Source organism: Haemorhous mexicanus, chromosome 6, assembly GCF_027477595.1.
Source record: "Haemorhous mexicanus isolate bHaeMex1 chromosome 6, bHaeMex1.pri, whole genome shotgun sequence".
Taxonomy (NCBI): domain Eukaryota; kingdom Metazoa; phylum Chordata; class Aves; order Passeriformes; family Fringillidae; genus Haemorhous; species Haemorhous mexicanus.
Window position 1 is genome coordinate 63,757,941 of NC_082346.1, and position 14,137 is coordinate 63,772,077.

Here is a 14,137-nt window from a genome sequence, read left to right on the forward strand (position 1 = left end):
TCCCACACTACCCCCCACGCTCGGTGTCCCACACAGTGTCCCCTACTCTGGCTTTCCCCGCCGTGTCCCCGTTCCGTTCCGTTCCGTGCCCGCCCCGCCGCCGCTCCGCCCCCGCCCGCGTCGCGCCGCGCGTGACGAAGCGGCGCCGCCCCCGCCCGCTCGGAGCCGGCGGCGGCTGCGGCAGCGCGGCCGGGCCGGGCCGGGGCGCGGAGCGGGAGCGGAGCGGGGCGGGCGCGGGGCGGGAGCGGGCGGGGCGAGGCCAGGCGGCCCCGCCGGGCAGGGCGCGCTGCGGCATGGATTACCCTGAGCCCGGCTCGCCGCAGGGCGCTCGGCACCTGCCCGGCCAAGCCGGCGGCTTCGGCGGCAGCGGCGGCGGCTACGAGCGGCCGAGCCGCGGCGAGGAGGAGGAAGCGGAGGAGGAGGAGGAGGAGGCGGCTGCCCGCGCCCGCCCGCCCCGCCGCCCGCAGCCGCTCCGCGCCGCGCTCTCCACCTCCTCCTCCGAGGGCGACCCCGAGCCGGCGGCGCCGCGGCGGGAGCGCAGCCTCAGCGACGAGGCCGCCGCCGGAGACTTCGACTCGGCCGAGTCCGGCGCGTCTCTGCGGTACTCGACGGGCACGGGCGGCGAGGGCAGCGAGGGCGAGGGCACGGGGCTGGGCAGCAGCGACAGCGGCGGCAGCGGCTTCTCGCTGGCGGCCACCGCGCTGCCCGAGAGGCGGCGGCCGGGCGGCGGCCGGCCCCGCTATGAGGTGGTGCGGGAGCTGGGCGCCGAGGAGGTGCGCTGGTTCTACCGCGAGGACCGCAAGACCTGGAAGCCCTTCATCGGCTACGACTCGCTGCGCATCGAGCTGGCCTTCCGCGCCCTGGGCGGCAGCGGCAGCGGCGCGGGGGAGCCGGCGGCCGTGGAGCCGGTGTGCGTGAGGAGCGGGCTCTACGAGGTGGACGTGGCCAGCGCCGAGAGCTACCCCGTCTATTGGAACCGTGAGTGCCGCCGTGCCGGCCGGGGGGAGGCAGAGAGGGGGGGGTGGCCTCAGTGCCCCGTGATCCCCGGGAGGGATTCTGGGCATCCCCCGTGAGCACGGAGCCTGCGCTGGGTGACCCCGCCGCGGGGACACGGCCGGGACACCGGGTGACACATCGGGCGGCCTTTGGTGCCCCGGCCGCGCTCGATGCCGGTGTGTTCCTGCATAAGGGATTCAGGGTAAATTATCCAGGGAGAGAGGACCCGCTCTGCGCATCTCCGGCCGATCCCTGAGCGAGGAGGAGTGGGAATTCCCCTTCCGAAGCTCAGGGACACTTGTGAGAGAAAAGACTTGGGCACCCCTGAGAGAGGGGACTCTGGGCCATGCTCCTCCCCGAGGATGAGCGGTACCCCCCAGTCAGCGTGTTCTGAGCACATCAGCCACCTCCAGCAGCACAGGGAGCCGAGCATCTTTCCCCTTCTCACCTCCCGCTGCACACAAACATGAAGGACACGATCTGGGGCATGCACACCTGGCACCAGAGACTTGGAAAAGGGAGGTCTGGGCATCTGCTCGTTTCTTGGCGTGTGTGGAAAGTGGCAGAGAACCTTCCCATGCTCTGGTTTTCCTAAGCAGAGGGTGAGTGAGGGTGGGTATTTGCCTTCAGCGCTCTCCCAATTCCCTCCCTGCACACTTTTCCTCCAGAAGGAGCAGAGTAGAAACATCAGTTGTTTGTCCAACTCCCTCCTCCCCACAGACGTGTCTTTGATGCCTCATCTTCAGTGAGGAATGATGGAAGCAAGGGTTGTCCCTTTGTGACCCTTCTCCTCTCCACTAGGGAAATGATGATCTTGTGCTTTGTATTTCATTTCTCATCACCTGCCCTCTGGGAGGAGGCATGAAGTGGGATTTTTCCTTCCTCTTGGAGGAATTGCAACAGGCATCTCATACACACATAGTCCTTAATTCCTACCCTTCCAATAAAGGGAAATTTGTTTCACCTCCTCAGCTTCAAAATGAGGTGGGAATGCACCCTTCCCCTTGCATTTGCGTGTCCTTTGCTGGAGGACAGGAGATCTTGTGGAGCAGAAGTGAAGGAGGGGCAGAGACCCCAGATCCCTGCACTTTTTCCCTGGTGGTAAGGGCTCAGGGGTCTTGCTGGACAAGTGAACTCCTGTTTTCCTGAGGCTGACAAGCTGTGCTCACCTGCTGGTCCTGAGGATTTGCTTTCCAACTGCATTCCCTCAAGGACAAGGGAGATGTAGTGGAGTAGAGAGAGCTGCAGAGGAGCTGAGCATGTCCTGGCATGGGCTTGGCAGAGGGGCAGGGAGGTTTCTCTCATCTTGAGACTCAGATGAGGGTCTCAGGGGAGCAGCAGAGCTGTTTCAGAGATGAAAACCAGGGCTTTGTGTTGTCTTCCCTCTTTATTTATCAGCCTCTTTACAGGAGGGAGCTCCATAAATGACAATACAGTTCACTTGTAGGACGGTTTGTCTTTCAAATCATCACCCCAGCAGGCAGACAGTGAGCAGAGGTCTCAGCCCACACAAGTTCTGAGCTAGAGGAGCCTGGGCACAGCTTCTTGAGCAGAAACTGGAGCTGCTGCTCCCTGTCACCACGCTGAAGCCCCTTGCTGTTGGCACTGGCTGCAGCTGCCACATGGTTCCTGGGAAGAGAAGATGCAGGACAGCCAGGGGAGGAGGAATCTGCTGTAAGGGAGAGAGGGGAAGGAGTGAGCAGAGCTGTCAGGTGAGGCAGGATTGCTCCTGGTAATGGGAGCAAGAGGCTGCACTCATCAGCAGCTTAAAGGTTTAATTTCTTGACACCGTGCCTTGTCCATTTTGGAAGCTGATTCAGTCTCATTAATCCTGAGGAGCAGATGTGTCAGATGACAGCATGGGCTGTGCAGAGACAATTTCTGGTGCTGGGAAGGAGAGATTTCCAGAGGTTAGCACCAGAGGCAGGGAGGAATAAAGTCCTGGGCCTGAGCAGACTAATGACAGGGAGGATTTCTAGCCCTCAGAAAGCTGATTAAGGGGAGTGCTCAAGTCTTTTCTTATTAGCAGGTCCAGTCCTTTGCAAGGCTGAGATCAACTTTTGGTCTTTCAAGGGGCTTCTGGTGCCTTCTGGTTTAACTTCCTCACTGCACATTTCCTTTTCTCTATTCCCTGTGAGTGCCTTTCTCCCATGCTTCCTGACTGCAGCATGCAGATCTGAGGAAACAGCAAGGTCAGATCCCAGGATTCAGTCTTATCTGTGCCTTTGAAGGCCTTGGTGGAGCCATAATTCCCACATTATTCCCCTTTGGTAGCATGTGTGTAATTCTGGATCCAATGGGTGGCTGCTGCCCTGACGTGGATGTGTCAAACCAGCTGTGAGTAAGGCAGGAGAATCCTCCTCTCTGACCACACAAGCATGAGGTATAATGAGTACAACTGCCTTAAAATGTGCTGAGGTGCCTGTTGGAGAGTACAGAAACTACTGGCTGGTTTTGCTGATTCATGGTTCAGCTCAGAGCAAAGGTCAAAAGCTTTTCTCTTTGTTTTTTTTGCCCTTTTTCCTGTATGTGCTGGACTCCAGGGGAGGCTGCTCTCACACAGCCACCACACACAACTGAGCAGTTGCTTCCTCAACTGCAATTCCTGGGGCATCACAGTGCCAGGGAAATGTTGGTTATAGCTTGGCATGTGCTGGAATATTTATTTTTATATCTGCATTTTAAGCTGGCTGTAGGATTCATTGGTAATATCAGCCTGAGTTACAATTTGAGCAGATTAATTACTGAGAATTTCATCCTTACCTTGTGACCTCTGGGATTTATTTAATTAGTGCTGTAGAACCAGCAAAAATGGTTCAAGAGGATGAAAATTATTAATGTAGGCTTTCAGATAAGTCAGTAATTTGGAGCAGGGCTGTTTCTTGTTTTCTGTGGAGATGACAAGAGTGATATTTTATACAAGGGTCTTCTGTTTAAATCCTAAATTACCCAGCCCTTTTCAGCCCTCCCAGTTGAAGAGGGCTGCTTTACAACCCTTTTGCTCGGGAGTTTGTCAGTGGAGTTTTCAAAGTCCTGTGTGAGTTTGTTACATCTGTGGTCTGTGAATTTTTGGGTGACTCTCCCCTGTTTTCTGGCTTGTGGGTTTGTCCCATGCAACCCTTGTCCTGTCAGGTATTTGCTTTTTCCAGGCTTTTTTTCATGGGTACATTGTAAAGTTGCCTGTATTTATTTAAATTATTCCACTCCAAGACAAAGGTTTGGTAAGGTTGGAAATTTTTTGGGGTTTTTTTGTAATGTATATTTTTTACCTAACAGTTGCTGAAGACTATGAAATAAAAAGCCTATTTTTGTATTTAGAAACAAATTTGTTCACTAGAACCATCCCTGAGTGAAGATGTACTGTTACAACAGATATTTTACTGACTTTAATCTGGAAATACCCGTGAATACAGAGTGGACCACTGGGTCTTAAAATTAAGATCTCTCTGCTCAGGCTTTAATTGGGCTGCTTTAAAAAAACATTTTAGCTGCCTTCTTGATCAAGATGAAAACTAAGAGAAGGAAATCAGGAGTTTATCATTGTTTGTGACTTTTATTTGGCTTAGTCTGGTTTTAGCAGTGCTTTTAGGCATTTTACAGCACACTTTGAACGTTGGTTTTGGTGTGTTGGACAGTCTTTGAACTTGGTTGATAACGATTTCCTTTCTATAAAGAATCTTTTTGATTGAAGGCTGAAGTCCTGAATAAAATTTTATGGCTTTTTTTTATCTCTAGGTGTGTAATCCTTTGGCAGATAAAACACTGACAGTTTACTTTGTAAAGGTGAAACGTTGCTTTCACTACTCAAAATCTTTCTGGGTTCCTTTTTGTGTCTGTTTTTACTGTGCCATCATTTCAAAAACGTCTTGTAGCTTAAATTTGGGCCAATTCCTTCCTGACCAAAAGGCTTGGAAGTGTTCCAGGCCAGGCTGGACTGGGCTTGGAGCACCCTGGGCCAGTGGAAGGTGTCCCTGCCATGGCAGGGGTGGGATTTAAGGTTCTTTCCACCCCAAACCACTCTGGGATTCTGTGACCTAACACACCTAGATGAAATAGCTTCCAGATTTGCAGTGTTCCATGTAAATCACGTTTGTTTGTGTGTATTTTCAGGGTTTTTTGTGGCCTCTCAGCAGAGAGAGCTTGAGACTTTTGAGATGTTTTCACTAGGCCAGGGTTGAGGTGGCAGCATTGGGATGTGTCTCTGAGAGCAAGTTTCTTCCCTGAGCTCAGCTTTTATGTTTTATTTAAGCATATTGAAGCAAAACTCATCTGTGGTCTTTCTCCTTTAAATGGGACCAGAATAATTCTCCAGTGGAAGGCTCAGCTCCAGCAGAGTAGCCAAGGAAGGACATGGCTTGGGAGGTTGTGCTTGTCCTTTGATGTGGTCCAGCACTTCTCCTGCTGGATTTGGTCCACAATGACAAAGGCAGAGGTGTGGGGAATATTTGGATTACAAGTTGTGGGTGAGAGATGTTTTCTGCTGTAACTGTGGCAGCAGGAAATGTTTGTGGCATGAGGAGGAGGAGTTCTGTCTGCTCTGACTTCATTCAGGCTTGACCATGGGTTGGACAGTGCTGAGATCAGAGGAATAGGCTGGGATTAAATTTGGAGGTGACAGAGTTGAATTAAGGACCAGAGACAAGTGAATTTTTGTGTGTGTGATGCTCTTTTAAGGAAAAAACAACACTGAAAGCACCAACCAACCCCTTGTCCAGAGCTCTTGGAGGAGCACAAGGATGTGTGGGAGCTGTTCCAGTTAGTGAGCAGAAGGCCAAGATGGAAAAAAAATCTGCAAAAGAGCAAGAAATTAAAATAAGAAGCAGGAGGAAGAAATTAAAATAAGAAGCAGAAGCAGTTCTCAGAGAATCTGTAAGGTTGAAAACAGTGAGGGAGTGGTTTGAGTGTTGGCCAGAGAAAAGGTCACTGGTGTGATGGGATCTGTGTGAGGGGCTGGGGAGGAGAAACTGCACAGATAATAAATGTTGAGAATAGCAGGATTAGTGAGCACATGAACACGAGGTTCAGGTGGGATCCCAGGCAGTGAAATTTACACTGAAAGAAACTAAAAGTGTTGCCAAGAGAAGCTGTGGCTGCCCCTGGATCCCTGGAAGTGCCCAAGGCCAGGCTGGACAGGGCTTGGAGCAGCCTAGGACAGTGGAAGGTGTCCCTGCCATGGCAGGGGGTGGAACAGAATGATTTTGAGTTTCCCTCCCAACCCAAACATTTTGTGATTCTGTGTTTTGGGATGATTTACAGTTGATGACTTGGATCACATTCCTGACTTTTTGTGGGGTTCCTTCTGTGTTTGACTGGAAGCAGCCTCACAGAGCAGCTTTTCATTCCTCATTGCTGGATTCATAGTGTGAAACAATTAAAAACAATTCAGGGAAAAACACTTTTAGGCTGTTGCTGGAATACTTCAGGCAGTCTTGGTAAATCAGAGGCAATTCCATGTTTGCAGCAGAGAAGAAACATCTATTCCTGCCTCTGGGATCCAGCAGTGTAGCCAACCCTGAGGCTCACAGGTTGAGCTGCTCTGGAAGGAAAATCCCACCTGTGCCAGTGGGACTGAAACTCAAATGTAATTTGCACCTGGAATTTACAAATTGCTTCAATGGAGCAACTGGGATTTATTGGATGAACCAGCAAAATGATGATTTTTACTGCTCAGGGAGTGAAATCTCTGTTCAGCTCAGTCAGAGGCTCTGTGTCCCTCTGAAGCTTTGTGAGGCTTCAGCCTTGAACTCCTCTGCAGGACTTTTCCTTCTGGCAGAGCAGGACAGGTCCCACCTGGCTGTGGTTGAACAAAGGGTGGTCACCAGGCTGGGATCAAACAAATGGTTCCTTTTATTTAAGAGTCAGTCACCTGCTGTGCTCTGAAATAAAGTGGAGGAGAGCTAGAAAGGTGTGCAATGTTAAGCTTTTTTTTTTTTTAAGAAGAAAAAGGTTTAAGTGTGTTATGTTAGGTAGCAAACATGAAATAATGCAATTTTAGTTTGGGGCTGTTTTATTACAACATCACCATCCTCACAGACAAGAATTTCTTGCACATATCTAACCTAAATTCCAGTTCTTTCTGTTTGAACTCATATCTCCTTGTCCTATCCCTAAAGTTCCTGATGAAATATACCCAGAACATGATTTTAGGCTTGATATAATAGGAATGGATAACAAATTTTTTAAAAATTCTCTAGCAGCACCCTTGATGTTATTCTGGAATATATTTTATGTATTTATTTATTTAGATAGGCACTGCCACAGGTTGCCCAGAGAAGTGTGGGTGCCCCATCTCTGGAAGTGTTTCAGGCCAGGTCCTTGGTAAATGTATGAGCCCTTCATTATTTAACTGAATTTTATTTTTAGATGTCACATTTGCAGCCCCAAAGTTGCCTTCAGCTTGTGCAGATATTATTCTCACATGCTGCAAATTGTTTGCCACTGTAGGAAGAAGGAAATCAAATTTAAGGAAATGTTACAGCACCAAAAAAGCAGGGATCTAAAATTACTACACTGAAAAACATCTCAAGCTGGTGGTGTTTTATAAGCTTGGGTTTCTTGCCTCACTTCTTGGTTTTGGGCTTGGAGAGCTGGGAGTTGTCAATTTGAGCAAAGCACCAGCTTTAATTTAAATTTCTGAGCCTCTGAATATTCTATTAACCTTTTAGATCTCATTTGTGGGTAACTCATCATGAGTGCCTTGGGGCTGATGGCTGCAGAGTGCCAGGAGTGCCTGGGCTTGGCCAGCAGGGAGTTCTTCTCTCTGAATTGTCTCACTTTGGTCACAGTTTTGTGCTCCTGAATCAAGGCAGGTGAAAAAGGCTCCTTTGAGCTGTGCAAAATTGAAATTGAAGGCTGTGCCCTGTCCAGCAATGTGGTGGCAGGGAATGAAGGATGGAATTGATGTGTTAGAAGGGAAATTAAGGCAAATTCAGCTCAGTTATGACTTTATTGTGATGGATCAGCCAGGTTTTTATTCCACTTTCTATTAGATCTGATCACACAGTTTTAAACATCTTCATGAAAGAGGAGTAGCTGAGTTATACACAAACACTACACACACATGCTGTAGTTTAAATGTTGCCTAGAGTTTTTATTTTAACATAATTCTCGTTGTTCAGAGGATTTTGGTGATTATCATAATGCAAATCACTCCTGTTCTTATCACACCATTAATTACAGCACTTGTATTCTTTTATTCTTTGGATTTTCAGGGGGAAAAAAAGACCCATTTGTGCAAAAAGAAATAAATCCTTGGTTGCAGAGTAAATCTCTTAAACTGATTTCCTCTAAAAGTGGTAAAATACGTGTGACTAATTAAAATCAAGTGGTTTTCATCTACTTTAAATCTCCACCATTCAGATTTATTTAGAAATTCTTTTATAAATAAACCATGGAAGTGTATAACCAGTCAAATATGTTGATATCTTTCAGTCTGAAGCACTGCCAGCTGCAGATTATATGGTGTAAGACTTAAGGCAGTAAAGAAATCGAGGCAAATCCTTTCCTAGGGATTGAGATTGCAGGGATAAGGATAAATAACAGTTCATGGTATAGATTTGGAATTCTGTATTGACAAAAAATAAGTTAAAGTACAGCATGATGTAATTCCAGTGTCTTTAACTCTTCCATAAAACAAAACTGAAAGAATTTAGTTTAAGCTTTGTGAAATATCTGAGTATGCAAGACATGAATGAATTTATTGAAGGTGGGGATAAGTGAGGGCTAGAAAATTGGTGAAATTGGGTGCTGAAATGGCAATTCTGGTTCATCACTTTTTAATGCTCTTTACTGTCATGAGTTTGCATCAAGTCTTCTGGACTAAACCTGGGAGTTTTTCAGTGACAGCCCCCGTGCAGGATTCAGCAGAGGAGCTGTGGTCAGGAGCCTCTTGCCCAGGGTCACAGATGTCACTGAAAAATCTCTTGTGTGAAATCATTTCCCCACCCCACCCAGAGTATTCCATGGAATTACCACTGATGCACCTCCCTGTCTTCACTGACTGAAGTCTCACTTGCTTTGGGAGCTGGTGGCCTTTAGAAATTTGGTTGTTGGTTTTCTCAGCTTTTACAGAGATGGGGGAACTGAGAGGTGTTTAAAGATTTTATTCCATTATCAGTCTTGATAAAGAGTGAGACACAAGAGATGTAAAACTTCACACTGTTTTATCAGAAGGTAACTTATTTCTTGGTCACAATACCTTATAAATGTTTTTCAGCCTATTATCTTTTGCTACAAAATGCTGCTATTACTTCTGATGCCAATCACCTGGATTTCTATCCCACGTGGTCTTGCTGCAATGCATCTTCCACAGTTCTAATTCTCTAAAATATCTGCTCTTTTTGCATGGCCATTATTTTGGAACTTGTTTCTCGTTCAATCTCTCAACAAATTGTCATAGAATTGGAGGTTGGCAGAGAGTCCTGGGATGGTTTGGGTTGGAAGGGACCTTAAATGCCATCCAGTTCCACCCCTGCCATGGCAGGGACACCTTCCTCTATCCCAGGTGGCTCCAAGCCCCAAAGTCCAGCCTGGCCTTGGGCACTGCCAGGGATCCAGAGGCAGCCACAGCTGCTCTGGGCACCCTGTGCACTAATTTCTCCCTAATATTCCCTCCTAATCTTCCCTTTTTTAGTTTAAAGCCATTCCCTGGGTCCTGTCCCTCCATCCCTTGTCCCCAGTCCCTCTCCAGCTCTCCTGGAGCCCCTTCAGGCCCTGCCAGGGGCTCTGAGCTCTCCCTGGATTTTCTCCTCTCCAGGTGAGCACCCCCAGCTCTCCCAGCCTGGCTCCACTGGGAATGTGGTTTTGTGTGCTGTGATCCCAGATTTGATGCTCTCAGTTCTGCAGGGCTCTGTTCAGGGTTCTGGGAGCCAAACTGTGCTGCTGATGGCAGGAAATGTCATTTTCTGCCTTCCTCCTCCCTTCCAGGTGGTTTTCTCTTGAGGTTTTCCTGTAGCTCAGGGTTCAAACCTGCCCCCCCAGCTCGTGATGGGAAATAAAAGCAGTTTGTGGTTCAGGCTGGTTTGGCTGCTCTCAGAGTGTGCAACTGCTTAAAGGATGGAATGGGGGGGAAAAAAAAAGGTAATTCCTTGTTCCCCCCAAAATCCCACAGAGGTGGAAAACAGAACTGCCCTTACTCAGGTTTTTCAAACCTCCTTAATTGTGTTTGGATCTAAAAATAATTTATATTTGCATCTGAACAGCCTTTCCAAAGCCAAATATCATCTTTATTCCCAAAGTGTTCGGCAGAGATTTTATGTGAAAATTTTTCTCATTTCAAACAACATTTCCTGGCTGAGCCTTTCTGGGAAGGGCTCAGGTTGTGTTTGAGAGCTGTTGTTGAGTGCTCTGGACTGCTCTTGTAAGGAACCACTCTGGGAAAGTTTCTCTCGGGCAAAAAGAGCCTGAAAATATTTATTTTAATACTTGATGGTTAGACTTTTAGAAATCTGTAGGTGGAAATTCCCATGTGAAAAACTTGAAGCCCTTCAAAACTGAAAAAGAGGTGCCTTGTATTCACTTCGTTTGGAGTACAAAATAGTATTCATATGATTATTATTTAAAAAAAAAAATATTTCTGCCTGTGGATTTAGTGAATGGAGCCTCACCAGACTGCTTAGTCAAGAATTAAGGAATTGCTCACAGATTTTCCCAGTGGGGATTAACATCTGACACAGCCCTGTCACTGCTGCAGCCACAATGGGAGCCTTTCTCTCCCCCCACATTTCATTTCTTCCTACAGACACAGCTTTGTTTGGCAGGGCAGCCTGACTATATCTGTGTGCCCTGAAAAATGTGGATTTCTGACAGGTGTAAAATGTCTGGGAATACAGCAAAGGTTAAGGAAAGAGGCTGGTGTGGTTAACTTTCAGTTCATGAAAAATAAATATTCATCTTTCACCCTCCATTGATGGGGTGTAGACTCCAAAATTAATCTAAATTTTCATGAAATATTGAATTTCCTGTGCAACATGCAAGCCCTGCTGACTTGTGCATTTTACAGCCACTCACAAGTTTGGTTTTTCTGATATTTTCAAGGATTAATTTCCTTTAAATTAATTTGAAATTTCCTTGCTCCTTGGGGAGATTATTTTGAGGTGATTTTCCTTTTGTTTTTGTGGCTTGTGCATTCTGAGGTCTGAGGGATGAAAAATTCAGAGGGGTTGAGAGGTTCTGAGTGAATTTGGGAGGTGTTTGCAATTCTCTGTCACATTCTCACCTGGCAGCACTTGGTGTGGAAGTGACTTAGTGACTCTGCAGTGGAGGCAGCACAGAACCAGGAGGTTTTGGGACCTGGGCTTGTGCTCACAGAGCTTTGGGGCCAGACCAAAACCCCTGCCCGTGGCTGGGTCACCTTCCCCAGCTGTGCTGACAGATCAGAGAGATCCCTCCAGTGCTCAGTCACTCTGAAAACTATTGTTCCATGTGTAATTTTCACCTGAATTTTATTTACTGTGTGTTTGCATCTATAGTTTCTTTTCCAATTTCTCCTTACCAGCTTTTTTTCTACCCTGTTCCAGGTCAGAGCAGATCTTGGAGCAGTGAAGCCTTTTTTTTCTTTCCCTTCATCTCCTTTTCTTTTTTTTTTAATGCCCATTTTTGTGGTTGAGTTCTTATGTGCTTTGTAGAGCTAAATCTTTGTGGTCAGTGTAGCACACACAGGATGTTTGCAAAAATATATATATATATATATATATATATATATTTATTTATTTATTTATTTATTTATATTTATATATATTTATATACACACACATATATATGTGTGTGTATATATTTATATATACACACATATATATGTGTGTGTGTATATGTATAAATGTTTATATGTATAAATGTATATATATATATAAAATATGTATAAATGTATATATGTGTGTATATATTAATATATGTGTGTATATGTATATAAATATATTAAAATATATAAAATATATATTTATATACATGCATATATGTGTCTAGGTGTATATATATATATATATATATATATATATATATATATATATATACACACACACACATGTACACTCCCAGTGTGCACTGGAGGTCACTGGTCCCACTGCTCTGTGCTCTCAGCAGACCCACATCTGTGCTAATCCCATAAAAACCTGGATTTGGGATCTTTGAGCCTTGTGGGTCACTGAATTTCTCCTTGATTTTCCAGATTCAGGAGGAGGAATTCAGAGCTGAGTTACAATGGATGTCACTGTCCTGGGTATAAGAGGGGAATTTTTGCTCCCTGTAGTAAATGTGGGCAACAATGAAGCACAGTTTGATATAGAATAAGCACCAAGTTATATTTTTTTTAAGAGATTTCTCTTCTGCCACATGCACAGCAAATGCTGAGCCCCCACTTTCCTCGTTTAGAAACTGAAACTGAAAGGAGAACAGCAGTAACCAAAACCAGCCCTCAGTAAAACATTGATTTTAATTTTTTAAAAAAAATTGTATTTTTAAATACCACCATTTATGCTAATTGATGTGTAATTTGGGTTGTTGGAAGTGCCCTGGCAGTGTCCCAGGCTGGGCAGGGTTTGGAGCAACCTGGGACAGTGGAAGGTTCCCTGCCATGGCAGGGGTGGCACTGGGTGCATTTTAAAGTCTCTTCCAACCCAAACCATTCTGGAATTCTGTTCTTCTGTCCATCTCTCCCATCCTCACTCACAGCTGGGAAACCTCATTCGCTCAGGTTTGCAGATTACACTACATTTCCTGCACTCAGTTTGTGACTTGTTGCATTAAAAAACCTCTCTTTTTTTTGTATTTTTATTTTTTTAGAGACTGAAAAGATCCCTGTCATGCGTGGACAGTGGTTTATTGATGGCACTTGGCAACCTCTGGAAGAGGAGGAAAGTAATTTAATAGAGCAGGAGCATCTCAACCGCTTCAAAGGCCAGCAGCTGCAGGAGAGCTTTGATATGGAAATATCCAAACCTGTTGATGGGAAGGAGGGTAAGATTGTTTAGATCACTATAATACATTTTTTTGGACACTTGAGGTCTGCTTTTCCTAAGGAAGAATGTGATCTGCTGTGGTTTTTCATCCTGTAAATTGGGGGATTTTGTTTGTTCTCCCGTTTTCCAGTGTGGGATTTCCTGCTGCAGCACGTTTGGGGAATGCTGTAAAAATTAAAATGATGGAGAAACATCTTGTTCCCATTGTGTTTCATATCTTCTAATTGTCTTTGAAATCTCATTTCAAACTAAAATCTCTTGATGGGACAAGAGGAGTCAGTGTCCAAAGGCAAACTGGCTGATTGCTCTCTGCAATCCCTGATTCTCTCAGCATCCCTCATTCTGCCCTAAAGGGATTGGGATCATTTTTACAAGTCACATTCCATTTTCCATTTTGATTCAGGCTGGATTTATCAGTTTTCAGCTGCAGTAAATCTTGGGCATTCATTCTGTTGGGGAAGTCCTTACATTTTAATGAGCAGGCTGAGGATGTTCAGGTTGCTGAGAATCTTGGTGTGCTGCATGGGACATTTTCAAAATTACTGAAATTACTGGTCTGTTATTTCATGTACACAGTTGAGATTGCTCAGAGCAGGTGTTGCACAGCAAAAATTCAGTATTTTTGCCCTTCACACTTTTGGCTGTCTCTTGCTTGAACAATCTACAAACCACAGAGGGCCCTCCAGATATCTCAGCAGGGATTTGGTTGTGTTATTCTCTACAAGGAAACTTTATTTTTGAAGTGGAGCTTTGTGCAGAGCAGTTACACAGTGTGGGAATGGCTCTGTTTTGGCCATGACTTCTTATGTGTGGCCACACAAGTGAAGCCTTGTTCCTAAATTGGAAGCCCAGCAATACTCAGGGTAGTTCTGTAATCACTGTAAGGAAAACCAAAGTGCCATTTGTTGATTTAGGGAGCTTTTTCAGCATTACAAAGAGTTTCTAACTCCACTTTAAAACTAGTGAGGACTTTATGAAATTTTTTTTTCTTATTTGTGCTACTTTAAAAGATCTTTTCACCTGGCTGAGGCTGCAGAACAATTTTCTGCTGGAGCAGCTCTGTCCCAAAGGTGCATGAAGTGCTGTGAGCCCTGAGCCAGAGTTCTGTGCCTGTACAAACATCCTTCTGGAAGGCACTTTACCTGCATTTCTGATTTATTGGCCCAGAGGCACAAAGCTGAGGGCTG

The 14,137-nt window shown here is 46.0% G+C and overlaps 1 protein-coding gene across 2 annotated transcripts in view; it reads left to right on the top strand.

Annotated features, from left to right (window-relative positions):
• The first annotated feature begins 262 nt into the window (after positions 1 to 262).
• The window catches only part of DDHD1 (DDHD domain containing 1), a 63,408-nt gene continuing 49,533 nt past the window's right edge, over positions 263 to 14,137 (top strand). Inside the window, exons 1-2 of one of the 2 annotated variants that reach the window (XM_059850633.1) lie at positions 263 to 978; positions 12,775 to 12,948. In XM_059850633.1, the coding sequence (XP_059706616.1) occupies positions 294 to 978; positions 12,775 to 12,948 (859 nt within the window). In that variant the 5' untranslated portion in view covers positions 263 to 293. The remainder of the gene's footprint in view (positions 979 to 12,774; positions 12,949 to 14,137) is intronic. The other variant, XM_059850634.1, reaches the window with a different exon arrangement.